Source organism: Orcinus orca, chromosome 20 (genome assembly GCF_937001465.1).
Source record: "Orcinus orca chromosome 20, mOrcOrc1.1, whole genome shotgun sequence".
Classification (NCBI taxonomy): Eukaryota; Metazoa; Chordata; class Mammalia; order Artiodactyla; family Delphinidae; genus Orcinus; species Orcinus orca.
In genome coordinates, this window is record NC_064578.1 from 45,585,855 (window position 1) to 45,613,843 (window position 27,989).

The 27,989-nt window shown below is 52.6% G+C and overlaps 1 protein-coding gene across 14 annotated transcripts; it reads left to right on the forward strand.

Annotated features, from left to right (window-relative positions):
- Positions 1-27,928, forward strand: CATSPERG (cation channel sperm associated auxiliary subunit gamma). Of its 14 annotated transcripts, XM_033414010.2 has the most exons (28): positions 9-847; positions 935-988; positions 5,407-5,551; positions 5,903-6,029; positions 6,193-6,265; positions 7,252-7,407; positions 12,872-13,043; positions 14,277-14,414; positions 16,142-16,201; positions 16,433-16,552; positions 17,141-17,191; positions 17,297-17,426; positions 17,964-18,075; positions 19,030-19,188; positions 19,265-19,377; positions 20,158-20,371; positions 20,710-20,772; positions 20,875-21,061; positions 21,146-21,264; positions 21,407-21,487; positions 21,575-21,631; positions 24,842-24,998; positions 25,201-25,264; positions 25,410-25,505; positions 25,776-25,865; positions 27,046-27,138; positions 27,228-27,327; positions 27,412-27,928. In XM_033414010.2, the coding sequence occupies exons 1-28, from the start codon at positions 593-595 to the stop codon at positions 27,694-27,696; spliced, it is 3,471 nt and encodes a 1,156-aa protein (XP_033269901.1). In that variant the 5' UTR covers positions 9-592; the 3' UTR covers positions 27,697-27,928. The 14 variants fall into 14 exon arrangements, 9 of the variants coding, with proteins under 9 accessions (XP_033269896.1, XP_033269895.1, XP_049559074.1 ...); XM_049703120.1 differs by having other exon boundaries at positions 8-847; positions 20,710-21,061; XM_049703119.1 differs by having other exon boundaries at positions 24,842-25,264; positions 25,771-25,865.
- Positions 27,929-27,989: the final 61 nt, after the last annotated feature.

Consider the following 27,989-nt stretch of genomic DNA (forward strand, 5'->3'; position numbering starts at 1 on the left):
TACCTGGGCAGGGCCCGAGCACGGACAATGGGGCGGTGCGAAGAGAAGTGGGGGGCGGGGCAAGAATTGGGGGCGGAGCCACGTGCGGGTTCGCGACCAGAGGAACTGAGGAAAATAGGTGGGGCGCAGCTAAATCGAGAAACAGAAACCGAGACCGAGTGAAGAGTAGCGGTGGGAGGCAGAGCAGGGGCAAGAGGAAAGAAGTGTGGGGCAAGGTTAGGGGGAGAGGCCAGGAGGCCGGGCGAAATCAGGAGTAGGGGCGTGGCCAGGAGCAACAGGAGGGGCGAGACCTGGAGTAGTAGCAGAGGCGGGGTCCAGAAGTGTAGTAGATGCAGAGTCTGGGGCAGGGCCGAGTTCTGGAGCAGAGGCGGAGCCAGGAACAAAAGCAAGGGTGGAGCCTGGAGCAAGAGCAGGAGAGGAGCGAGGAGCAAAAGTAGGAGTGGAGGGTCTGAGCAGAGGCGGGGCCAGGAGCAGGGACTGGACGAAGCACCGGAGCGAGGCGGGATCTCAGAAGGCGCCTACCAAGAACAGTCTTGCAGGCTGGTGACCTCCGCATTCTCCAGGTTGAAGCCACGTTATCCACTGCCCCGAGATGTCCCCTGCTGGCCCTGCGTGGCTGAGGCTCCGAGTCCTGCAGGCGCTGTGGGCACTGCTGGTGGTGCTGTTGGCACCGTGGAGGTTGTGGGCGATAAAGAATACCCAGGAGTGCACCTGGCAAGTTGTCCTGAACAACTTTGAGACAGTAGGCAAGAAGGACGCGAGCGATCGTTTCGTCGATCAAGAGCCCTTGTACACAGTGGACAAAGTGTTCAGCCTGCTAGTGGACGCGCCCATCGACCCGGACGAGGTGAGGGGACTGGTGTCAGGCAAATGGTAGAGGTCCTGGACCTGCACCCCACTGGGCTCTGGACATTTGCCCACCCTCTCCTTGCAGACATACCTGGGCTTTCCTTACTACCTGAAGATCAACTACTCCTGCAAGGGAGAGGTGAGTGGGTGCAGAGGGGGTGGGTTCATTCTGTTGGGGCCCCAGTTTCTCCATCTCTAACATTTGAATAGCGGTGGCACCACCAGACCCTAGGGACCTTAAAGATTCAAGAAAATTCCCAGTATCCCACGAGGCACATAGTTGGTGCTCAAGTAAGCTTTCTATTTCCATTTTTTAAAATTGACGTATAGGGTCTTCCCTGGCGGTCCAGTGGTTAAGACTCCGCGCCTCCACTGCAGGGGACACGGGTTCCATCCCTGGTCCGGGAACTAAGATCTCGCATGCCCCACATCGCGGCCAAACAAAACAAAATAACAACAACAAAACACTTTCCTCAATAAAGTGAAGAAAATATTTTTCGAAAATTGAGATATAGGGCTTCCCTGGTGGCGCAGTGGTTGAGAGTCCGCCTGCCGATGCAGGGGACGCGGGTTTGTGCCCCGGTCCGGGAGCACACAGGCCGCGGAGCCTGTGCTCCGCAACGGGAGAGGCCACAACAGTGAGAGGCCCGCGCACAGCAAAAAAAAAAAAAAAAAAAAAAAAATTGAGATATAATTCACATACCATAAATTCACTATTTTAAAATATACAGTTCGGGAATTCCTTGGCGGTTCAGTGGTTAGGACTCTAAGCTTCCACTGCAGGGGACATGGGTTCCATCCCTCGTTGGGGAAATGAGATCCTGCAAGCTGCGGGATACAGTTCAATAGTTTTTTGTATATTTACAAAGTTGTGCAACCATCACCATTATCTTGTTCCAGCACATTTTTATCACCTCAAGAGGAAACCCTGTACCCCCATCCCTCCAGCCCCTGGAGACCACTAATCTACTTTTTGCCCCTATGAATTTGCTTATTCTGGACATTTCATATAAAGAATGGAATCAGGGGCTTCCCTGGTGGCGCAGTGGTTGGGAGTCCGCCTGCCGATGCAGGGGACGCGGGTTTGTGCCCCGGTCCGGGAAGATCCCACATGCCACGGAGCGGCTGGGCCCGTGAGCCATGGCCGCTGAGCCTGCGCGTCCGGAGCCTGTGCTCCACAACGGGAGAGGCCACAACAGTGAGAGGCCCGCGTACCGCAAAAAATAAAAAAAAAAAGAATGGAATCCTACAATATGTGGCCTTTTGTATCTGACTTCTCAAGGCTTATCCATGTTGTAGCATGCACTAGTATTTCCTTTTTATGGCTGAGTAATAATATTCAGTTGTATGGATGTGCTACATTTTGCTTATCCATTCATTAATTGATGGACATTTGGGTTATTTCCACTTATGAGGGGGGATGTTACGAATAATGCTGCTATGAACATGTCTGTACAAGTTTTTGTGTAAACATCTGTTTTCAGTTCTCTTCACTATATACCTAGGAAAGGAATTGCTGGGTCATATGTTAACTCTGTTTCTCTTCTGAGGAACTGCCAGCCTGTTCTCCAAAGCAGCTACACATCATTTTATATTCCCATCAACAATGTATGAGGGGTGCAGTTTTTTCTATATCCTCACTTGCTCTTGTTCATCTTTTTGATTATAGCCATCTAGTATGTCTAGTATCTAGTATGTGTGAAATAGTATCTCAGTGTGGTTTTGACTTGCATTTGCCTCGTAACTAATGATGTTGAACATCTTTTCATATGCTCGTTGGCCATTTATCTTCTTTGGAGAAACGTCTATTCAGCTCCTTTGCCCATTTAAAAACTGGGTTATTTGTCTTTCTACTGTTGCATTGTAAAATTTCTTTTTATATACTGGATACTAGTTCCTTATCAGATATATAATTTGTAAATATTTTTCACATTCCATGTCTTTTCACTATCTTGATGATGTCCTTTAAAGCACAAAAGCTTTATGTTTATTGAGATATAATTCACATATCATACAATAGCACCAAAGTTTTTAATTTTGATAAAGTCCAATTTATCATTTTTTTTCACTTGTTGCTGGTGCTTTTGGTGTTGTCTAAAAAGGCTTTACCTAACCAAAGTCAAGAAAATTTACTTCCATGTTTTCTTCTAAGAGTTGTTTGTTTGTTTTAGCTCTTACGTGTAGGCCTACGATCCATTTTGAGTTAGTTTTTGTATATGGTGTGAGGTAGGGGTCCAACTTCTACATGTGAATATCCAGTTATGCCAGTACCATTTGTTGAAAAGATTATTCTTTCCTCATTGAATTGTCTTGACACCCTTGTCAAAAATCAATTGACCATAAATATAAGGGTTTATTTCTGGGTATAATCCTATTCCGTTGCTCTACATGTCTATCCATATGCCAGTACGACACAGTCTCGATCACTATAGTTTTGTATTAAGTTTTCAAATTGGGAAGTTTGAGTCCTCCAACTTTGTTCTTCTTTAAGACTGTTTTGGCTCAAGTAAGCTTTCTGAGGACAGTAGAATGTTGTGGTCTAGAACTGAAGTTCTGGAGGCTACAGACCTGGGTTTGAATCTGCCATTAGCTAACATTACTTGGAGGAAGTATAGCATGATAGTGAATCCTTTGGGCTGTGGAGCCAGGCTGCCTGGCTTCAAATCCCAGCTCTGCTACATAATAGCTGTGTGATCTCAGGCAAGTTACTTAACTTCTCTGTACCAAAGTTTCCTCATCCTTAACAAGGGTCTGATAATGATCATACCCACTTCATAAAATGCTTAAATAAGTGTGAAGCACTTAGCACAGTGCCTGGTTCATAGACAGGGCTCAGTGAATGCTAGCAACAAGTTTCTAGAGTGTGACCTGGGCAGAGGGTTTACTCCATGAGCCTTCTCTCCTTATCTGTGAATTCCTTTTTCTGTTCATGCAACACCTGCTCTGAGTCAGATCCTCTTTTTTTTTTCACAACGGGGTGGGGAAGGCAGTACAATGATAAACAACGTGGTCAGGTTTTTCTTCTGGATGCAGTCCACCAGGGAAACAGACAATTGGCAAGTAAATACATAAAATAATTTATTACAGTAATCAGTGCAAAGATGAAAATAAAATGAGGTGATATGTCAGAAAGGAGGGTGTTAGCTGGGGTGGTTGGGGAAGGTCTCTGAAAAGCTTGAGCAGAGACTGGAATGATGAAGAGGGACACACATGCGGAGAACTGGGGAAAACATCTGGGCTGAGGGAACAGCCAGGACGGAAGCCAGTGTGTATGGGGAACTGACCAGAGGCCTGTGTGGCTGGAGGAGAGTGAGCGAGGGGGAGAGTGGGAGGAGATAGTGAGGACCTGGCTTTCCCCCTGAGTGAGGTAGAGCCATGAGAAGTTTCTGAGCAGAGGAGGGATGTGATGGGACTCGGGTGTTCACAGGCTGAATGGGGGGCAGGGCAGCAGCAAGGAGACAGGGAGGGGGCTGATGCTCAGTCCGGGCAGGAGTTGAGGGTGGACAGCACCAGGGTGGTCAAGGCCACTGTAGCCCTGACGGGGAGGAGGTCCCCGCCCACCAGCACCTGCTACCCTGTGATTGGAAACCCTGAGGCAGGGCTGCGGCCGGTGTAGGGGACAGGATTGAAAGGGCCCCGGCCTAGGCATTCCTCAGGATGAAGGCCTGTGCAAAAGGGGTCAGACCCGTTAAATCTCCCGCCTGCATCTCACAGCTGCCCCCACACCCCTGCCCACAGTGGCTTGAGCACAGCTGTCTCTTGGGGATGCCTCCAAGCCTTTGCTAGTGCTATTCTAGGGACTTCCCTGGTGGTCCAGTGGGCCCTCCCAGTGCGGGGGGCACGGGTTCAATCCCTGGTTGGGGAACTAAGATCCTGCATGCCGCACGGTGTGGCCAAAAAAAAAAAAAATTAGTGCTGTTCTATACCCTAAAACACCTATCTTCTCCTTCCATCTCCGCTCAAGCCCTGCCCTCCCTTCTTAGCCCAGCCAGGATCCTGGCATCTCTGGGAGGTTGTCCCTGGCTGCCCCGTCACCCTCTTCCCCAGTTCCTTTCTGTCTAACTGCCCCATCCCACCCTCAGCCCCAGGCCCCAGCCCACAAACCTGGTGGCGATGGCAGAGACTCTAATTTCTCTGGGTAGGGGGTGGGGTAGAAGCCTCAAGAATGGGACTTGAAATCCCTGAAGTGAGGGAAGAGGCTGCTAGTATTTTGGGTGCCAGGCACTCCCACCTTTACGTTTTTGCTTATCCCATGCTGTTTTTCCCCATGCATTCCCTACATCCAAATTCTGTCTGAGGACCTTGCTCTGGACTCGCCTCCTCCAGGAAGACCTCCTGACTCCCTCCACAGCCCAAAGCACTTCTGCTCATCTCCTAGCCTGGCCCATCCCCTGCCCCAGCCCCAAACCTAAACCATGTTCTCTAACCTTCCCTCAGTGGAGAGTCTGCTCTCCTGACCCAGCCCCAGGGAGAAGACAGGCTAGTAAAGGTAGGGTCAAGGCAGCGGGACCCACAGGCTATCTTAAGGACACACTTGTGGGGCCATCTCGCCCTCAGTCCTCTGAGGCCCTGGTCCGCAAGGGCCACCTGACGGGGCTGAAGCCGGTGGTGCTGGTCACCTTCCAGTCCCCAGTCAACTTCCATCGCTGGAAGATAGAGCAGCTGCAGATCCAGATGGAGGCAGCCCCCTTCCGCAGCAGAGGTGGGCCTGGAGGGCTCCTGGAGGGGTCACAGCATGGCGGGCATGTGGGGGCATTGCCAGGGACCTCAGCAGGGTTCATGACCTTGCGGGGAGGCTGGGACCATCAAAGGGGCCTCTGACCTGGTGGGCGTGGGGGTTTGTTGGGGGCCTCACAGAGGTGTCTGACCTGGAGGGGGGCCTGGGGAGGCGTCAGCAGGTTGCTTGGCCTAGATGGGACCACACAGAGGCCCCAGTGGGGTCCATGGCTAAGGGGAGGCGTGGGGAGTTGCAGGGGGATCCCAGTGGTCTGTGGCCTCGGGGGCTTGCTGCTGGAAGGCCCCAGCAGCCTCAGTACCCCCTGCCTGCCAGCAGAGAGGTGTAATGCAGAGGAAGTGTGTCTCATGAGCTGGTACACACCCATGCCCATCAAGAACGGCAGCGTGGTCATGCGCGTGGACGTTAGCAGCAACGGCCTGGGGCCCTTCATTCCCAATAAAAGGTGCCCTTTCCCAAACCTGGGGCGGGGGGTAGTCTCTGGGAAGGGCTTCCTAATCCCCAGATCCCCAAAGAAGACAGGAGGAGCCCAAAGGGAGGGAACTGGACAGGGAGGTGGCAGTGAGCTGTAGCAGGAGCTGGAATGCATGCCCCACACCCACCTCCAGGTTTCAGGTGAATATCAACGGCTTCCTGGAGAGACAGCGAGACAACACACTCCAATTCACTGTGGGAAATGAGGTGAGGGGGGCCCGGATGGTGGGAAGGGTAGAAGAGGGGGTTAAAGACAGTAGGCTGGGGCCCTGATTACTTCCCAAACGAGCGGCGGATTCCTTTTACAGAGCATTTACTGTGTGCTGGGCCCCTGGTGACGTGCCCTGCTAAATGCACAATCACATTAGGTCTTGACAGTGACCTGTGAGGGAAGGTGCTCTCACATACCCATTTTAAAGAGGAGAAAACTGAGGCCCCCAAAGGGTGGAGCCATTTGCCCACAGGCTCTCGGCATGTACACATGGAACGAGACTTGAAACTGTGTCTGCCTGACTCCTGCACCCATATTCTTAACCACAGTGCATTCATTCATTCATTCATTCAGCAGGCACTTCCTGAGCACACAGTGTGGCACCATGGGAACATAAGAGTGAACACACAGACCCAAACCCCTGTCCTCTCTTAGAGCTGACATTCTAGTGGGAGAGACAGACAGCAAACCGGTACACATGAAATCAGGTAAATTCTGTAGCAGGTTAAAAGGTAGTTAGTGCTCTGGAGAGAATTCAGAGTGAGGGGAACTGGGTCTGTGCAGGAGGGGACGGCAGTGTTTAATGGAATGCTCAAGAAAGGCATAACTGGTGGGAATTCCCCAGCAGTCCAGTGGGTAGGACTCTGTGCCTTCACTTCGGAGGGCCCAGGTTCGATCCCTGGTCGGGGATATAAGATCCCACAAGACCCCACAAGCCGCGCAGCGTGGCCAAAAAAAAAAAAAAGGCGTAATTGAGAAGCTTGGCATTTGAGTAAAGGGAATCATGTGGCTACCAGGGGATACAGAGGGAGCAGTCTGTGCAAAGGCTCTGAGGAGCGGGAGACCCATGTGGCCGGGAGAGAGTGGGTGAGAGGGAGAGTGCTGGGGGATGAGATCAGAGAGGCGATGGGGCAAATAGACGGAACCGTGGGAGAGGGAAGGGAGGGACGTGTTGAGCAGCCCTCCTGCCCCTGCCCCGCAGCTCTTCAATCTGATACCCCGGTACTTTGTGAATGTCCCGTCGAGGCCCTTGTGGTACACTGTGGACCAGGCACCTGTGTTCATCCTGGGCGGCATCCCTGAGGAGAAGGCCATCCTGCTGACTGACACAAACTTCAAGGACTTCTTTCTCGTGGAGGTGAGTTGATGTAGGGCAGATGGTGGTCTGGGCCTCAGCTCCTAAAATGGTGGGGGGGCCTGGGACCAGAGAAAGGTCCCCAAAGACCTACCACCAATGAGAGGCAAATAGCATGAATGAAAGACATAAGACTGCAACCAGACAGCCTGGGTTCAGGTCCTGGTTCTGCCACCTCCTGGCTGTGTGATGTTGGGCAAGTCACTTTACCTGGGCCTCAGATTCCCCATCTGTAAAATGGGAGCAATACTTATATTTACCTCACAGAACCATTGCGAGGATGGTATAAATTAATGTCAGCCGGACACAGAATGAGCACTACGTGAGTCAAAGCTATCATTACTTATAGGTCCACCATTTCTAATTCTGAAATCCAAAATCTTTGAAACGGCGTTTTCAGAAGTTTAGGGCTAAAATGTATTTGTTGAGAAACTCCGACCTGAGCTAACAAAGGCTACTTTTTTTAGTCTTTATGCATTCCATTTAGTGTTAATATTCAGATGCTGCCCTGCGGAAATATTAAGGAGTTTGATTGTGGGGTGTTGCCCCAGACCCCACTGGGGTTTGGATGGTATATATGTGCCATCTTACCTTCTAAACTGGAAAATTCTGCATTTCGATACACGTCTGGCCCCTAGGGTTTCAAGTTCAGCATTGTGAGCCTATATTATTCCCGGAACAGGGAAGGAGTGTCTGAAGCAAGGTTCTTTTGGTGTGAACGACAAACACGTTTGAATTAACTGCAGCTGTAGGCAGAACTGCAAACCAGTTTGGTTTAAGCAGAGAAATGGATTTAGTAGGTGTGCCTAACTGCAAAGCCCGGACACAGCTCAGCCTGCGGGCCTGGCTTGATTCAGGGCTCACAGGAGGACTCCAGCTTTCGGTTCCACTTCTTCTGGATTAACTCCATCCTCAGTGTGATTCGTATCATCCCAACTCCCAGGCAGAGAGAAAGGGAGCGTCTGTTTCCCAAATAACTTTAAAAACAAACAAACAAACAAAAAAAACCCTGACATTTGTTTGCTTTGTCCTGATTGGCCCAGCTTGAGTCATGTGTCCCAAAAGAATGGAACGTGACAGCTGGCTTAGCACAGGTCATGAGATCCATCCCAGTGAGGACGGCAGCCGAGACAAGAGGCAGAGAAGGGATGGTTCCCCCAGAGTGAAATCAGGCTAGCTTTGCCACAGGTTGGGGGGATAAGATGCTGGTTGTTAATTGTGTCCAAGATAATAGCTGGGCACACAGCAACCCCAAAAGATTGCCTTAGCCTCCTCCCCTTAAGGCTGAAAGCCCCGCGCGTGATTTCTGACAACCCCATGTGGATTAATGTTCTCTCAGGTCCCTCTGGCCATGAATTCCGGCTTCTACTGATCTCATTTCATTGACAGTCTCCCCGTCCTGGGTCAGCTCTCTCGGTTCTGGCCCAAGTCTTTCCAGACCTTGCTCAGTTTTCACGCTCCTGACCCAAACACACCCACAGGAAATATGTGGCCGATGTGGATTCTGCTGAAGAGATTTGGAGGACAGAGAAGGGGGTTTATGTCATGAGAATGAAAAGTGCAATTTGAACTTCAGTCATCCTTGTTCTTTTTTTTTTTTTAATTTATCAAGATGAAACTCATAAAATTCACCACTTTTTTTTTTTTAAGATTTTTTTGATGTGGACCATTTTTTTAAACTCTCTATTGAATTTGTTACAACACTGCCTCTGTTCCATGCCCTGGCCCTCTGGCCTCGAGGCACGTGGGATTCCAGCTCCCCGACCAGGGATCGAACCCACACCCCCTGCACTGGAAGGCGAAGTCCCAACCACTGGACCGCCAAGGAGGTCCCTAAAATTCACCACTTTAAAGTGAACCATTTAGTACCATTGAGTACATTGATACTGTGCAACCACCAACTCTTGTTTCCAAAAAGTTTCCATCACTCCAAAATCGAAGCCTACTTATTCTCATTCTTTAATCACAGGGATTTTCCCCATATTGTTGTCTCCTCTCTGTTTTCCTTCCTCTTGTTTCACCTCACCACTCCCTTCTAGACGGCCCCTAGGGTCCCATAGGAATCCTCCCCCTACGCGGCTCTCTTCGGCCCTGAGTTGGTCAGGTTTAGATGCTGTAACAGGAGTTCCCTGGTAGCCTAGTGGTTTGGATTCTGGGCTTTCAGTGCCATGGCCTGGGTTCAATCCCTGGTCAGGGAACATCCTGCAAGCTGCGTGGCCAAAAAAAAAAACAAAAACCCTGTAACAAAGAGACTCCTGAGAGAGAATAGCTTAAATAGTTGCTGTTGCTCATTCCCCGAACAGTTCAGAAGTGAGAAACCGCAGTCCCTTCTATTTTCCTGCTTCACCATCCTCTAGGCCCCAGGTGTTGATCTCATCAGTGTGATCAGAGCTGGGTCATGCCTACGTCCATATTCCAGCCAATTGGGAAGGAGAAGGAGCAGAAATGAAGGGCAAGCTATTTTCTCTTAAGCAAGTTTCACTTCCACTCACATTCCATTACTGAGGAATTAGTTGCTTGGCTACATCCAACTGCAAAGGAGGCTGGGAAGTATAATTTCTATCTGGGTGGCACATGCCCTGCTAAAACTCAATTACCAAAGAATATGGGAGAAAGGGATTTGGGAGCCCAACTAGCCACCTGCCAAAAATGGAAGAGGAAATTTGTAAGTTTGTGTAACCAAAATATTCAGGACTTCAGGTCCGGCTTGACCCAGGATTTCAAACAATGTCACCAAGACTGAGTTGCTCTCTCTCCATCTCTCGGACCTGGTTCCTCTGTATTGACTTTATGCTCAAACATCTCTGTCCTTGGAATTGCAAAGGCTGCATCTCAGGCCCACATCCAGTGGGAAAGATCTTTCCCATTACCCTCTAACCCCCAAATCCCAAGATTTCTTCCAGTTGGTGTGGCTCACCATTTGCTCACCTTGACTCAATCACTGCGGCCAGAGACACCCACCATGCTGCTTTTTGAGTTAAATGAGTCAGAACTCTCAAGCTCTGCTCAAATAAGAAATCCAGCTGACTCACATCTTTTCTTTTTCTCACGTATGTGGGAGAAGGGAGATGTGATGATCCTTTTCTGGTTTAACAAAGAAAATTTCCAAGTATTTCTTCCAGAGAACAGAGGCAGCACTTTAAATATTAATAGGGCAATAGATGAAGTATGACAACCAATCAAAATGACACAGTGAGAGGGTAGAGGTTAGTTTCACCGGGCACAGCAACAATGTCTGTAGTCTGTAGAAATCTTTTATGTGCTGAATAGGGTAGGGAAGTGAGAATGTACTTGTTACCCTTAACTTGATGAAATTTCCCTCAGCATCAGAACTTAAAGTGTTACTTTGATATATGCTTTTTATTGGAAAAGTTAGTGAAAAATTCCACTTTTTGGGGCTTCCCTGGTGGCGCAGTGGTTGAGAGTCCGCCTGCCGATGCAGGGGACACAGGTTCGTGCCCCGGTCCGGGAAGATCCTACATGCCGCAGAGCGGCTAGGCCCGTGAGCCATGGCCGCTGGGCCTGCGCGTCCGGAGCCTGTGCTCCGCAACGGGAGAGGCCACAGCAGTGAGAGGCCCGCGTACCGCAAAAAAAAAAAAAAAATTCCACTTTTTAGTGGACAATTTCAATCAAACACAGAAGTAGAGAATTGTATGATGAACCCAGCTTCAATAATTAACATTTTGCCTTTTTTTTTTAATCCCACTATTTTTTTTTCCTGGAATAGTTTAAAGAAAATTCCAGCCATCATACCATTCACCTGTAAATTCTGGAAATAATTGAGGAAGTATCCCTAACACATGAGAACTTTTTTTTGGGCTTCTCACTGTTGTGGTGTCTCCCGTTGTGGAGCACAGGCTCCGGACGCTCACGGACCCAGCCGCTCCACGGCATGTGGGATCTTCCCAGACCGGGGCACGAACCCGTGTCCCCTGCATCGGCAGGCGGACTCTCAACCACTGCGCCACCAGGGAAGCCCCACGTGAGAACTTTTAAGAAATAAAACTACAATGCCATTATAATGCCCAGCAAAATTAACAGTAACCCCTTAATAGCATCTAACCCGGTCATAGTCAATTTTCCCCAATGATCTAAAAATGTGTTTTACAGTTGTTTTGTTTGAATCAGGACCCACACGTTGCATTTGGTTGTTACGTCTTTTAATACCCTACATTGTTTCAGGCAATTTAAGAAACCAGGCCTTTTGTCCCATAGAATTTGGCTGTTTGCTTCTTCACAAAATCGATTACAACTTGTTCCTCTGACCCTATGTATTAGTCTGCTCAGGCCGCCATAATAAAATACCATAGACTGGGTGGCTTAAACAACAGAAATTTATATTCTCATAGTTCTGGAGGCTGGAAGTCCAAGATCAAGGTGTCAGCAGGGTTGGTTTCTCTCCTGGGCTTGCAGAAAGTACCTTCTCACTGTGTCCTCACATGGCCTTTTCTCTGTGGGCATGAGTGGAGAGAGAGATCTCAGGTGTCTCTTTCTCTTTTTATAAGGACACCAGTCTGATAGGATTAGGGCCCCACCCTTATGACCTTGTTGAACCTTAATTATCTCCTTAAAGGCCCAAATACAGTCATGATGGGGGCTAGGGCTTCAACATATAAATTCTGTCCATAACACCCTATATTGCCTATAAACTGGTAGTGAGCTCTAGAAGCTTGGTTAAACTTAGACTCAAAAAAAAAAAAAAAAAAAAAGAGGGCTTCCCTGGTGGCGCAGTGGTTGAGAGTCCGCCTGCCGATGCAGGGGACACGGGTTCGTGCCCCGGTCCGGGAAGATCCCACATGCCGCGGAGCAGCTGGGCCCGTGAGCCATGGCCGCTGAGCCTGTGCATCCGGAGCCTGTGCTCCGCAACGGGAGAGGCCACAACAGTGAGAGGCCCACGTACAGCAAAAAAAAAAACCAGGGAATTCCCTGGTGGTCCAGTGGTTAGGACTCCATGCTTCCACTGCAGGGGGCCCAGTTCGTAGACTCAATCTTTTAGGCCCTTCATTGGTGGTACTTTCCCACTGTTAGTGATATTGCCAGTGCTGGTGATCGGTCATAAGTTCAGATGGTGTCAGCCTGACAGCCAATTGTGTTCGAGATAGAATAGGATTATTAAAAGTGTGCCTCAGGCAAACTTAGAATCTTTTGGGTCCACGTGAGGACAGCCCTGACTGTGGCCCGGGGAACCGGGACTGCTGAGCACTGTTGAGTATGCTGTGTACTGCCCAACTCTAGGGAGCACAGAAAGCCCCAACTGCCTCTGGCCTGGGTCACCTGCTTGCAGGGGAAGTTTGTTGGGGAAGTTTGGCCACCAAGATGCTGCTGCAGTGTGAGCAGGGAGGGGACCCTGGGGGCAGCCGCATGTGTTCATTCCAAGCAGTTGTCAGAGCTGGTGCCTCGAGGCAAGGGAGGACACAGGGGCTGAGACCAAGGCCACCTGCTTACCAGCGACTCTACTCCCTTGCAGTTGAGCATTGACAGTTGCTGGGTAGGCTCCTTCTACTGCCCCCAGACCAGCTTCACTGCTACCATCTATGATGCCATCGCCACCGAGAGCACCCTCTTCATTCGGCAGAACCAGCTCATCTACTATTTCACGGGCACCTATACCACACTCCACGAAAGCAACCGTGGCAGCGGTGAGGGGGCCCTGGACGGGTCACATACCCGTGTGTCCTTGGCACCTTAGGCAAGGGGACCTGCCTGTTGGAGCCCCAGGGAGGGCACCTCAGTGAATCCATCACTGGAGACACCTGGGAATGGAATTTCCATGAGTGGGGAGGGGGATGTTGGAGGGACTTTCCAAGCTCCTAAAGCATCGCTGCCGCCCTGCAGGGGCCTCCTCCTACCCTCTATATGCTGGGGTGAGGCTTTCATCCAGACCTTCCCAGGAGTTGTGAACCGACTAAGGGCAGAGAGAGGTGTGAGAGTGAAGGGAGGGAGCAGAGAGCAAGACACACGGGTGCACGCGCACTCACACACACGTGCAGAGAGAGAAAGACAAACCGGAGAGAGTTGCATACCAAGCGAGAAATGTGTGGGGTTGGGGAGTGGCAGAGAGTCAGATAAAAGACGTACAAAGAGAGAAACAGAGATGGGCCGTTGGAGAGGCAGTGCCATGAGGGAGGTTGATCAGAGAGGAAAAAGAGAGACTTCTGATTCAGCCTCATCTGTTAAATGATACCAAAGCCCTAGTTCTTCTCACCTTCTGCCCCTGCCCTATCTAAATGAAAGATGTCAACTTACAGAGTCACAGAAACTTGTACTGTAACCCATATTTCATTAGTTAGTAAGTGTTCCCAACAGCTTTATTTTTCTCCCTTTCTTTCTTAGGGCACTTTGACAGTGGGAAGGACCAAGTTAAAAGAGATTTAAGTCAAAGACAGGTGTTTATTGGCTTAGATAGCTGGAAAACTCAGGGGCATGTTGTTTTCAGGCACAGCTGGATCTCGGGGCTCACTGCAGCTGTTAGGCCCATCTTTGTGGTACTGCCCCCACTCCATCCAGCAACTGCAGGCTTTTATGCCGGGGGTGGAGGTGGGGGGCAGGAAAGAATATCTCTTTGTTAGCGGTTGCAGGCTGAGAACTGTCTCTGATTTGCCCAGCTTGGTCACATGCCCAGCTCAGAATCCATCCTCTGGCCAGGGGAATAGAAGAGTGGGGTCAGCCCAATCTGAACCTTGTGGGCAGAGTGTGAGAGGGGGTGGGGGGATTTTCGCAAAGGCAGCTGGGGCCCTATACCAAGGGCCCCTCAGACGCCACACTGAACAGTCACTCCAGTGGGAGAAGACAGATAACAGGCTCATTAAGGCCTGGAAAATGTGGATGGGGGCCCAGGTGCCAGGCTCAAATGTCTGTGCTGGCCCCCACAGGGAGATGGGTCCGTGTCCTGGCTAACGAGTGCATCAAGAAGTTGTGCCCTGTGCATTTCCATAGCAATGGCTCCGAGTATGTCATGGCCCTCACCACTGGCAAGCACGAAGGTTACGTCCACTTTGGGACCATCACGGGTAAGGTTGGTACCTGGTACCTCTGTACCCTCTCACTTCTAAGAATTCTGACCCCAGGCCCTCACCCCTCACCATATTCCTTCAGGAGGGGTCCCAGGCTGGAGGTTCTCCCTGTGAGTCGATATGGGCTTATGCCTTTGTAGGGGCAGGGCTTGGGGTGTGTTATGTATCTTTCACAATGTGTTTGGTTTCAAAGGGTAGAAGCCCAATTCAAAAATCACTTAAGCAGGGACTTCCCTGGCAGTCCAGTGGTTAAAACTCTGGGCTCCCACTGCAGGGGGTACAGGTTCGATCTCTGGTTGGGGAAATAAGATACTTACCTACTGCACGGTATGGCCAAAAAATTTTTTAAAAATCGTCTAAGCATAAAAAATGTGTAGACATATAAGTGAAAAGACCAGGATCCAACGTCAGGCATAGCTGGATCCAGGGGCTTACAGGGTATATCCTCAGGACTCTGTCTCTTGGCAAGGTAGTATAGCATAGGGATTATAACACGGGTTCTGGAGAGAGACTGCTCTAACACACCAACTCAAGTCACTGGCGGCTCCGGATAGGTGACTTAACCTCTCTTTTTGGTCTCATATCCTCATTTGCAAAATGGGGCTGATAGTACTAACTAGTACCTGCCTCATCGTGTTGATATAAAGATTAAATAGACATATATAGGGTCTTAGGAGAGTGCTAGGGACATGGTACTATTCAAGGGTTTACCATTGTTAGCCCTGTGATTTGGCTTCATTTTCAGGTGGATATTCCCCTCACGAGGGTTAGAGATGGCCTCCAGGAACTTGGGGCTCACATCTCCCACCAGTCTGAGTCACCCCGAGAGAGTGAGAGTGGACTCTTCCCCACTGGCTCTAGCACAGATCCCAGGGTGCACTCTGATTGGCCCATTCTGGGTCACATGCTCAGACCTGAGCCAAATACTGTGACCAGAGACAGACATACTCTCTTTTTTTAAACTTTTTTAAAGAATTTATTTATTTATTTATTTATTTATTCTGGGCTGTGTTGGGTCTTCGTTCCTGCGTGTGGGTTTTCTCTAGTTGCAGCGAGTGGGGGCTACTCTTTGTTGCAGTGTGTGGGCTTCTCATTGCGGTGGCTTCTCTTGTTGTGGAGCATAGGCTCTAGGCGCGCGGGCTTCAGCAGTTGCAGCACGCAGGCTCAGTAGTTGCAGCTCGTGGGCTCTAGAGCACAGGCTCAGTAGTTGTGGCACATGGGCTTAGTTGCTCGGTGGCATGTGGGATCTTCCCTGACCAGGGCTCGAACCTGTGCCCCCTGCATTGGCAGGTGGATTCTTAACCATTGCACCACCAGGGAAGTCCAGGCAGACATATTCTTTTTTTTTTTTTTTTTTTTCGGTATGTGGGCCTCTCACTGTTGTGGCCTCTCCCGTTGCGGAGCAGAGGCTCTGGACGCGCAGGCTCAGTGGCTGTGGCTCACGGGCCCAGCCGCGGACACGGCATGTGGGATCTTCCCAGACCAGGGCACGAACCCGTGTCCCCTGCATTGGCAGGCGGAGTCCCAACCACTGCGCCACCAGGGAAGCCCGGCAGACATATTCTAATAGGCCAGTTGTGAATGACTGAAAGGCCAGTTGGGTGAGAGCTGCCCCAGGGAATCCTGGGACTAAGAAGGAGGCACAGGCATAATTGGAGAGCCGGTGTGGTGGGGTGCCAGACAGGCTGGAAAGGGCCTAAGCTTTGACCTGCCCTGCTCTGCAGATGGCCGCGTGTCCTTCGAGTTGCTGCCCAGGCAGCGGTCCGTGTGCAATGGGATACTAGGTACCCAGCTCCCAGATGGGTCTGCAGTGGGCAGGGGGTGGGGTGGGTTTGGGGGGGTTGGGGGGAAATCAAAGGTGTGGGAGAGCAGGGAAGGGTGGGAGAGGTCATAGGACAGGATGGGCAATTTCTTGGGGATGGGTGGAGAGTCACTGGGATAGATGTGGCAGTCACAGAGACTATGGAGAAGGACGGGATCTGGGGGCTGCTCTGGACTTCTGCCTTCCCTACCAGTTGTCAACTGCTCCATAACCTGGGCCGTATTCATTGCTGGTGACTACAATCTACTGCTGCTGGTGGAGATCGAAGACCCCTCCACCAGGAAGTATTTCCAGGTGGTCAGCTATGACCTGGGTAAATGGGGCGCCACGGCGGGGGCAGGGGGCTGAGCGGGAAGGGGCAGGAGCTCGGAGTGTGAACTGCGGGCCCATCCTTTGGGATCTGTGCCCAGCAGACAGCTGGAAGGAAACGTTGCTCGTGCCACTGCTAGGTAAGGGGCAGTGGTGGAGAACAGGCCGTCTGGGCTGAAGAGCCTGAGAGGAAGTCAGTGAGACTAGAGCAGAGGGGAAAGGGGAGGAGGGAGATTGGAGATGTGGGCAGACGCCAGACCTGGAAGGGCCTTGCGGCTCACAGTGAGGAGATTTGATTTGATTTGATGAAGTGAGAATAGGGCTGCCATGTACAGCTGTTGAGGCTGTGCCTGGTGTTCCCCAGCCAAGGAGTCAGAGCAGGGAGGCAGGTCCTCTGCCCTAACAGGACTGTATCCTCTCAGAGGAAGTGGCTTTTTATTATTCACATAAAGAAATTCTAAAGCTTAATGGGCCCAAACGGGAAGCTGTTGGAGGGTTTGGGGAGGGGTTGGGGAGCTGGGGACCTGCTCAGTTTCAGGTCTTGAAAGCTCAGGGCCTCAGGAGATTTTTGCTGTGTTTTCCCCACCTGTAGTCAGTGATTACCTGGTTGTCCTCTACACCATCCCGGAATTCATCCCTGATGGTAGGAGGGGAGGGCAGAGGGGGCTGAAAAAGTGGGGGGGAGGCTAGGAGGGGCCCAAGTGACCCCACCTCACTGCTGTGTCCACTCTGCCTCTGCCCGTGCCAGCTCGAGGCCTGGAGTTCCTGATGGTCCTAGGGACAGAGTCTTACACCAACTTCCCGATGGTACCCAAGGGCATGTCCTACAACCCGTATAACAACCTGCTGTTCATCTGGGGCAACTTCCTCCTGCAGAGGTATGGGGCTGGGTACAATTTGGCCTCCCCAACCCCACTAGGGTGGGGGTCCTTTCTGAAGTCACCAAGTTTTCAGAGTATGCCCAAGTCCAGAAGTTACCAGGACTGTGATGGGGGGAAAATGGGCTGGGGTGGGCAGAGATGGGATGGGGGAAGCTGGTAGTTTAAAGCTGGGAGCCCTTTCTTAGATGAAACCTGATATGAGGACCTAACCTATGTGAGCAATAGAAGGGCATTGTCTGGGGAAAGGTAAGGATGCTTTTCACCCCTCAGGAATCCAGGGGTCCCGGAGCCAACTCCATGGGCTGTTGGCAAACTGCCAGTTTGGTTGAACCTTCCTGTTCACTGATGGGCAGGTCAGCCAGAGGGTTTGGAGTGTGGCACAGAAACTAGAGTCCCAGGCCTCCTTTGCGTGTTCTCACGAGGCTGGTGGAGAACTGAGTAAATGGTTCCTGCATCGTGTCAGGCCTAGTTGGGGAAGCAGATATTCCCCAGGGCCTTGCCTGGTGCCCCTACCTCCCACCTCTGCCCCTGCAGCTATAACAGTAAAAACTTCATCTACCTGGCGGACTTCCCCAAGGAGCTGTCCATCAAGTACCTGGTTAACTCGTTCTATGGGGACACGGCTATTGTCACAGAGACTGAGGAGGTGGGCTGCCCTGCCCCTCTCCCCACTTCCTTTCTGCCCACCCCCAAATCCCAAGGGTTTCCCTTCTTCCCCTGTCAGGGTAAAGGGGCCCAGGAGAGGGAACGTCCTCAGGGACCCAGGGGAAGGGCAACGAAAGCTCCATTTATAGCTGAGAACCCTCAAACTCAAAAAGGATAAGTATCTTTCTAAAGTCACTCAGCAGAGTGAAAAACCTGTGCTCAGAGTCATGATGTCATTTCCAGAGGGGGTCCTCTTTCATTCCATCGTGCAGTTCAGTTCATAAATATTGATCCAGTGCTGGAGACACAGTGGCCAATGAATCAGTCCTGGGCCCTGCCCTCACAGGGTCCCAGTCCAGTTGGGAAGATGGACTCATTCCCAGACTGTGATGGTTCAGAGCAGCCAGGGCTGCAGTGCGGAAACAGCATCTATGGAAGTTCAGACCCGGTCTGGGGGTGTGTGTGTCAGTGAGGGCTTCACAGAGGAGGCCACCTGGAGGGGGGACATGCTGGAGGCTGGAGGGGATCCTCCAGTCAAAGCTAAGGAGGAGGTGAGATCTAGAGCAAAATGTGTTGGGGGATGAGACGGTGGGCAATAGTGCAGAGATGGGAAACTGAGGCCAAGGGGAGGGTGCAAAGAGTGAGAAGGAAAAACGAGGGCTCATTCCTTGGATCCCAGGCCTCCAGGGAGTGTATATATTAGGAATGGTTACATTGCAAGTAATAGAAACTCAAGCAGACTAAAACACTGAAGAAATTTATCATGGCGAGTGAGGGCTGTAAGCACAGGTGTTTGGGTCTGGGAAGTAGAGAGATGGCTTACCCGATCCCAGCTGGAGGTGAACTCCCAGGCTTCACCCCTCAGGGAATGGGGCCCTCACACTCGGCAGAGCGAGAGGTGGGGGTCACAGGGCCATGGCCCTCACACACACACACCCAGCTGTCTTACCCCCAGATCTGGTACCTCCTGGAGGGTAGCTACCAGGTGTACAAGCTGTTCCCATCCAAGGGCTGGGAGGTGCACGTCAGCCTACAGGTGATGCAGCAGTCCTCTCTCTACGCCCCCAATGAGACCATGGTCACCCTCTTCTACGAAGACCACAGACTGTACCAGGTGCTAAGCGGGGGGCTATGGGGGAGACATGGGGAAGCTGCAGGGCCGCTCATGTGGCCCTGCCTTCTCGCTGCAGCTGGTGTACCTTATAGACAACCAGCAGGGCAGGCTCGTCAAGAGGCTTGTGCCTGTGGAGCAGCTTCTGATGTACCAGCAGATCAGCAACGACTACCTCTTGGAGCGGCAAGGGTGAGGAGATACTGGACCACAGCAGCAGTCAGAGCCTTAGGCGCTGCCTGTGGGAAGCTCCCATTCGGGGGGTGGGGGTGGGGTGGAGATCAAGCCATCCCCAGTGACAACCGCTGGGCTCCAAGGAGGGGTCTGACCCAGCCTGGGGACAGGGTGCATCAGGGAGGGCTTCAAGGAGGAAGAGGTGCATGAGCTGTGACCTGAAGGGTGAGGAAGAATTGACCAGGTGATAGCATGGGGCAGGGTGTTTCAGGCAGGGAGAACCACATGTGCCAAGGCCCCGGGGAGGAAAGGAGATTGCCTGATCAAAGAACTGAGAGAATGCGGTGCTGTTAGAGTGCAGTGGTGGCGGGGTGGACAAGGTGAGCCTGGTGGTCACAGGGAGGAACTTGGACTTCATCTTGAGGGGCCTGGGGAACCACCATGGGACTAAGGGGAGGGGCTCCATGGTCAGATTTTACTGTGTTCAGCAGTGATCCTTTTGCTCACCTGCAGAGGAGCCCAGGGAGGCAGCGGGGGGAGGGGGGAGGACACTTTGGAGGTGGAGTACCGTGGAGGGGGTGGGGGAGAGTCTAGGATGAGGTCCAGGACTCTGGCCTGTGCGGCCGAGGGCCGACCACGTGAACGTGTGCAGGGGCACCAGGGGCTGAGGCTGAGGGGGAAGGGCAGGGATGGATTATTCTTGAGTAGTCAGCAGCGCAGGGGTGGTAAGGGGGCCTGCGGAGGCTCCTGGTGCACGCACGGAAAAGTCAGCCGCCGTCCTCCACTACCGCCGCTCAGGAGCCACCTGACGCTCTCCTTCACCAACTTCTGCCCCTTCACGGTGATGCGTCTGCGGGACCTGCCCAACCCGCAGATCTACACGCGCCAGGAGCGCTACCGGGCGCAGCCGCCGCGTGTCTTGGAGCCCGGGGGCTTCCACAGCGACAACTCGCTCGCTGTCTATCAGGGACTCGTCTACTACCTGCTTTGGCTGCACTCGAAGTACGACAAGGTGGGCGCCTGGCGGCGGCCGGGGCCATCGGGGCCGGGTCTTGTGTGAGGCGGGACCGCAGAGCCGTAGAAGGCAAGGCCTGCGTGGCCGGGAGAACCGCCGCGGAGGGCGGAGCAGAGCAGAGCCGCCTCGGTGCGTCCGAGGCTAAGGCGGGCTGGAGAGGGGGTCGAGCACGGCTCACGGGGGATGGCTTTGGGGGTGTGGCGGTCGGGCTGAAAGCGGGGCTTGAGGCCGATTTCAGGGTCAGGGGCTGGGACTGAGGCTAGGAAGGGCTCGGAGGATACTGCCTGCCTGGGCACGCCCCTTGGCCCCCCTCAAGGTGCTGGCGGTCCCCGCAGCCATATGCGGACCCGGTGCACGACCCCACCTGGCGCTGGTGGAAGAACAAGAAGCAGGACCAGGTGCGTGGAGAGGGTGGCGAATCGGTGGGAGGGCCGAGCCCGGATCCCCCCTCACCGTCCCCCTGTCCGGGCACTGTCTTTGCCCCGCATCCCGTCCCTCAGGATTACTACTTCTACCTGGCCAGCAACTGGCGGAGCGCTGGCAGTGTGCACGTTGACATGGCCAGCTACGAAAAGATCTACGACCTTAAGGCTGAGAACGAGCTGCCCGAGCGCATCTTCCTGGACAAGGGCACCAGCTACCGCTTCTCGGTCTTCCTGACGGCCCGGGAGCCGGAGCCCCTGCACGGTCTGTGGGCGGGGCCGGGTGGAGCCTTAGGGGCGGGGCTTCTGTCGGGTGCGGCGCCCTGACCCCTCCCTCTGCTCCAAGCAGGCCCCTCCTTCCAGCTGCAGAGCAAGGTGGGCCTGGCTGTGGTGCTGGCCGACCCGGAATGCATCGAGGCGGTGGTGAAGGAGAAGGTCCTTGTTAATCGCAACTCGGTGCTTTTCTGGGTGAGACCAGGTGGAGGGGAGGAGCTGAGGTGAAGGCGGAGCTACTGAGGCAGTGGACCTGTTAGAAGCCCGCGGTTATTTGAACTGTCCCTGGGTCCTCCCGCTGGCCCGCTGACCCCTTCATTTCTGCCCCCACCCCCAGGTTACGCTCAGTGATAAAAGGTTTTGCTTTGATCAGGGCATTAGTGGACATCACCTCATGAAAACCTCCATGCTCCTCAAGGTGCGTTCCCAGCCTGGAGGGGAGGGATGCGGATGAGGGAAAAGACTGGGCCCGTGGGGTCCACCAGTCATCATCTCCTACTCACAGGTGGTGGGCTCGTCCGGGCACTGCTTCCAGAACACGAACCAGGGGCCCCGCATGCAAGTATTGGACTTGGGGTACTGGGCCCTGTGCTGGGAGGGAAGGGGTTGGGTCGAGTCTCAACAGGGCAGAACCTGAGGGCTCCTTCTGGGAATTCCTTGAATGCCTTCCTAATTTCTTCTTTCTCGTTCATTTTCATCATTCACCTGCCCAGCCACCCACTCCCTCCTTTAATCCATTCGTGTTTTCAGAAAGGGCTGCTTAATGTAGATTGCACACAAGCTTGTATGTTCCTTCTGATACTTTTCTGCAGGGAGAAGTAAAGTATCTGCCACACAGGGCTTCTTTTTCCAATTGGCACAAAGGCGGCATGTGGGCCAGCTTGGCCCTTCCTTCATACCTCGCTCTTCCTTTGCCTGTTCACATGTGCCTTGTTCAAGCCTTTGGGTCCTTGGTTCTTCACTTGCTTACACATGCAGTATCCCCTTTGCATAGAGGCAAACACTGAGGCTCAGAGAGATGCAGACAAAATGCTCAGAGTAACCCTGGGAGCTAATAAGTGGTAGAGGAAGCCTTGTTCTCACCCACTTCCCTGCCCACTCTCCAGGAGACAGACCCTGGTGCTTCTTCCTCCTGGGTTGGTATGACCCAGGGCAGTTAAAAAAAGGAGCTTGTCGGGCTTCCCTGGTGGCGCAGTGGTTGAGAGTCCGCCTGCGGATGCAGGGGACACGGGTTTGTGCCCCGGTCCGGGAAGATCCCACATGCCGCGGAGCGGCTGGGCCCGTGAGCCATGGCTGCTGAGCCTGCGCGTCCGGAGCCTGTGCTCTGCAACGGGAGAGGCCACAACAGTGAGAGGCCCGCGTACCACAAAAAAAAAAAAAAAGGGGGGGGGGCTTGTAACAGCTCCCAACTCCTTGGATCACATGGAATATTTGGGGTCAAATTCAAGGAAGAGTGACTGACCTCGGCCCAATAACAATTTCCTTCTATCCTTAGTGATATGCATTATTTTTAAGGTCTTTACCTTAACCCCAGAAAGTCAAAGTTAACATCTCCATTTTTTTTTTTTTTTTTTTGCGGTTCGCGGGCCTCTGCAGGTGCTGAGGGAGAATCTGTTCTGTACTCTCTCCTAGCTTCTGGTGGTCGTTGACGGCCCCTGACATTCATTGGCTTGTAGATGCATCGCTCCAATCTCTGTCTCCATCTTCACAAGGCCTCCTCCCTATGCGTCTGTGTCCAAATTTCCCTGTTCTTATAAGGACACTGGTCATTGGACTAGGGTCCACCCTAATCCAGTGTGACCTCATCTTAACTTGATTACATCTGTAAAGACCCTCTTCCAAATTAGGTCACATGGGCAGGTACCAGGGAATTAGGACTTCCCTGGTCCTAATATCTTTTTGGGACACACAATTCAACCCAGAACAGAGAGTCAGATAATAAGCAAGAGAAATAAAAGATATTGTATGTTAAGGGCAATGGGTGCTAGGAGAAAACAGTAGTGAACAAGGGGCCCGGGGTAGGTTAGCATTTTCCATAGGATGGTTCAAGGAAGACCTGGCCGAGGAGGAAACATTTGAGCAAAGACTTGAAGGAGGGGAGGAAGTGAGCATGCAGTTATGTGCCGGAAAGCATGTCAGCGAGAGGGGACAGATGGCAGAGGCCTGGAGGCAGGAGTATGTTTCATGTGTTAGACTAAAGGAACAGCGGGGAGCAGGCATGGCTGGATCAGGGCTAGCAAGGAGGACCATGGAGAGAGATGAGGTCAAAGCGGTGATGGGCAGGTCACATGGGAGGCATCTGAGCAGAGGAGCAACTCAGGTGTTCACAGAGTCCCTCTGGCTGCATGTGGGAGACAGCCTGGGTGGAGGGGCGGGAGCAGGGAGGAAATGGGCCAGCCAGGGTGGAGCAGAGGAGTTGGGGGTTTGGGGAAGGGAATAGCTCTATTTTGAAGTTTAGAGACAACGGTATTTCTGGATGGACTGCATGTGGGGGTGAGAGAAAGAGAGGTTTCCAGGATGAGGCCAAGGCTTTTTAGCCTGAATTTGCAGGGGTGAGGCGCCATAAACAGCGGTGGCCTGTGGATAGATTGAATCTGAGATGCCCATTAGACGCCCCAGTGATTCAGTGGCTGATAGGTGTAAAGTCTTTGGCTCAGGCGAGCATGGGAACTGCTTAATCTGTGGCCACGATGCCTCTCCGCGGTAGACATCAAGCCCAGCCCACAGTCTCCAGATGTCCATGTCCTTTTGACAATTGGGTGAAATCCTTGGGCCCTACCCCCAGAATGGGCCAGAAGCCTTTCATTCCCAATGACAATGTCACGGGAGTTCCCAGATCCCTAACCCCCATCCTGGGCTCTACTTCCCTCATATACCCCATGCTTCCCCCAGCTCTACTGTCTGAGAATTCAGTCTCAACCTCAGCCCTTTGTTTTATTTTATTTTTTTATCTTTTTTTTTTTTTTTTTTTTTTGCGGCACGCAGGCCTCTCACTGTTGTGGCCCCTCCCGCTGCGGAGCACAGGCTCCGGATGCGCAGGCTCAGCGGCCACGGCTCACGGGCCCAGCCGCTCCGCGGCATGTGGGATCTTCCCGGATTGGGGCACGAACCCGTATCCCCTGCATCGGCAGGCGGGCTCTCAACCACTGCGCCACCAGGAAAGCCCTGCGCCACCAGGAAAGCCCTATTTTATTTTTTAAAAATTAATTTTTTTTGCCATGCTGCGAGGCTTGTGGGATCTTAGTTCCTAGACCAGGGAGTGAACCTGGAGTCATGGCAGTGAAAACCCGGAGTCCCAGCCACTGAACTGCCAGGGAATTCCCTCAACCTTGCAAGTCCTTGCTTCATAGGTGCAGGTGTTAGTGGTTTTGTATGTCTTATTCTGGAGGCAGTTGGAAGCAACCTGTCTCAGTTTGAATCCCAGCTCTACCACTTACCAGCTGTGTGGCTTTGGATAATTAATAAGTGACTTGACCTCTCTGTGCTTCCCTTTTGCCATCTCTAAAATGGAGATATTAATGGTCTGTATCATACAAGGTTGTTTTGAGGATTAAATAAATTTGAATATGTAAGGCACTGAGGCCGTTCCTCAGCGCCTTGTGCATAGCAAGAGCTACTTAAGTGTTTGCAGTTATTATTGTTTTAACGATCATAATAATAATCACCTTGCCCTCTGGTGAGGGTGAGCCTGGCAGGTAGGGGTGGTGTGTGTGGGAGGAGGGGCGTCTTCCCTGCCCCACCCCTAGAGCCAGGCTTTTCTCCTCCCATTCAGGGCAACCTGATGGTGCCAGTACTTATCGGCTGCCCCCCAGGCAAGCGCCTTGCCTTTGACATCACCTACACGCTGGAGTACAACCGCCTGCAGAACAAACACTACTTTGACTGCGTGCACGTCGACCCCGAGATGCCCTGTTTCCTCTTCCGCGACAGTGCGTGTCCAGCCCCCCCCCTCAATGTTCAGTGTCCTCTGCCCCCACTACTTTGCCCTCCCAGGCCTTTCCTCCCTGCCCGCTCACTGCCCCAGCACCCTCTGCTCTTCCCCTTGGACCACTCGTCTCTCCTTCTTCCCCTCTCCATCCTCCACTTCCGAGCTAATTGCTCCTCCCCGCCTCAACTCCTCCGACCCCACAGTCTTCTACCCATTCTTCTTGATCCAAGATTTGGTGACGGGAGACTCTGGCAGTTTTCAGGGCAGGTAAAGTCGTGGCCAAGCCAGCGGCTGACAGGAGTGAGGTGGGGAGTCGGGGTGGGGGGAGGAAGTGGGGAGAGGAAGTGGGGGTGGAGGTGGTAGAGGTGATGCAGGACTCCGGACAGTCCATGCGCACCTCTGCTCCCGGCAGCTACGTGCTGAAGGTGGTGGGCGGCGGGCCCACCCTGGACACCATCAAGGAATACAGCGAGGAGGATATCTACCGCTTCAACAGCCCCCTGGACAAGTAATCCCTGTGGGACCGGGCCCATAATCGGCCTTTCTTCCCCTGCAGGCCCCTGCATCTTCCCAGCCACAGACCAACCCTGGGCTGCAAACCCCGCCCATCTTGGTGTCTCAGGCCCCACCCACAGCCCAGGCTCCTAGCATCCCACATACTCGGCCCCGCCCACGGCAGGAGGCTCCGCTCACCCAATCCCGCCCACTGCCCCCTCTCCCTTTGGGGCCTCTGCCCGCTGAGGCCCCGGCCCCACTGAGGTAACCCCTTCCTGCACAGGACTGGCAGCCTCATCTGGACCACAAGAAACACAACGACCACCGAGGACTCAGCCTTCAACATTTTGTCCCACAACAGTTTAGGCATTGAGTGAGTGCCGGCCGACTGCAAGCCCCCTTCTTCCCCACAGTCTGTCGGGCCTGTCCATCCCTTCTGCCTCTGGGAGACCTCCTGGTCCTCAAGCTACACTGACTGCCTTTGCGGTCCTCAAATGAGACCGATCTCTACACAAGCTGGACCCTCTGTCTGCAGGACTGGTCCCTCTTAATCTTTCTTCAGGCCTTAGTTCAGATGCCACTTCAACCAGGAGGACTTTTCTGACTGTTCTAGATGGGACAGTTTTGCTCTCATGTCCTCTTGTACGTTCTCCATTCTCACCCCGACCCCTCTGCCTGTGCTTCCTCCTTCCCAGCCCTTACCCCTCTGAGCTGTCACTGTCTCCTGTGGGGTCTGTCTCCCTTATAGTCCAGGTCCAGAATAGACAAATAATATTTGTTGAATGAGACAATGAACAAGTTAATTCATCCATGGTAGACATTTATTGACATTTGAATGGAGGTATTAATGAATGAATAAAACAATGAAGGAATAAGTTAGTATAGGGGGAATTCTCTGGTGGTCCAGTGGTTAGGACTCAGTGCTTCCACTGCTGGGGGGGCCTGGGTTCAATCCCTGGTCGGGGAACTAAGATCCCGCAAGCTGTGAGGCACCGCCAAAAAAAAAAAAAAAAAGCATGTAGGACCTCAATAACTGGCCCTATAATAATGAAAGGAATAATAATAATGAAAGGAAGAAAATGATGCCATGACCAAATGAAGGAAGTGAATGAATGAACAAAGTAGCCAACTTGCACCTATTCAGTATTCAACCTGTGTTTATTGAATATATGAATGAAGATGTGACTTTGTACCTAGTAGCTGCTCCAGATTCACTTGTGGGCTGAAGGAATAAAGGTAGCAAAGAATAAATGAGGAGGTGGCACCTAATAGGTATACCATCCATAATCTAGATGAATGCATAGTAACAGAGGAATTGACAGCTGGAGATGTAAAGACGTGAGGAAATGAATGAGTAAACAAACAGCCTGTCACCTGGGAGGGGTTCGGTCAGCCTTATTGGCTAAAGTGGGTGAAGGAGTGAATCAGGGAGAAAGGTAGGAGATTGCGCCTAGTTAGTACTCACCCGGAGTCTGTGGGGTAGAGGGGAAGGTCAGGGATTGGCACGTGCTAGGCATGATTTGTACTACAAGTGCCTGAACTTGGGCCCCCAGGTGGCTCTGTATGGAGAACTCCCCATGCCATGACACCATTCCACACAGCATCTTTGCCTCCGAGTTCTTCTTCAAGGTGTTGGTGAGCAATAGGTGAGCCAGACACATGGCCCAGGTGGGCTCAGGGGCTTCCTGTGGGGTGACCGCCTCCTCCCCCGATCCTGAACCCCATCCCCCAACAGAGGTGTGGACAAGAGCACATACTGCGACTACCAGCTCACCTTCCAGCTGCACATCCACGGGCTCCCACTCAGTGCCAGGCGGGCCTTCCTCATCCTCATGGTGAGTGGCTGCCCTGGAGCTGCCCTGCTGCGTGGATGGGGGCCCCCAGGCTGCCCACCCATGCCTGTTGTGTGGTGTCTGCAGGTGTCAGCCAGCCTGTTCGTTGGTCTGGTGATCCTCTACGTCATCTCCTGCCTCCTGTCGCCCTATGTGGTGAAGGTCTGCAACGTCCTCTGCTGGAAGATCAACAACATCATCGCCTGGGAATCTTACATCTACAGTATCGCCTCCGACACCGGGGCCTTCAGCAACACCTCTGGGATCAAATCTGGGGAGAGCTCTGGGGGCACCTCCAGAGTTGTCTCCAAGGTGGCAGGGGAGAACAGGACTGACACTAAGGAAACCTTGAGGAAGAAGCCAATATCCTGAGCCTCTTACCTGCCCCAACTGCCACCCACCCTCATCCCTCGTTTCCTGGGCCACTTTGAACATGCAACCTGTGGCTCGCTCATCCCAGGCCTTTCTCCCATTTTGCTTGAATTTTCACTTTGCATTTCAGCACCAGCTGTGGGACCTTGTAAGGACTCATGTTCAATTAGTTTGTACCACTCAGCCACATAAGTTATAAAATATCAAAATCCTTCTGTGCCGAACTGGTAAATACTGGCTTCTCTGTGTGCCTGCCTACTCAGCCCCTCCCCAGAGTGCCCCTGACCTCCCGA

What these genes read in the sequence shown, in the direction of transcription:
- CATSPERG (XM_049703117.1), top strand. Translation starts at nt 593, where the DNA reads ATGTCCCCTGCTGGCCCTGCGTGGCTGAGGCTCCGAGTCCTGCAGGCG. An exon ending in CGTGTGCAATGGGATACTAG is followed by an intron (nt 16,202 to 16,432) that starts GTACCCAGCTCC and finishes CTTCCCTACCAG; the next exon opens with TTGTCAACTGCTCCATAACC. An exon ending in TCTGGCAGTTTTCAGGGCAG is followed by an intron (nt 25,265 to 25,409) that starts GTAAAGTCGTGG and finishes TGCTCCCGGCAG; the next exon opens with CTACGTGCTGAAGGTGGTGG.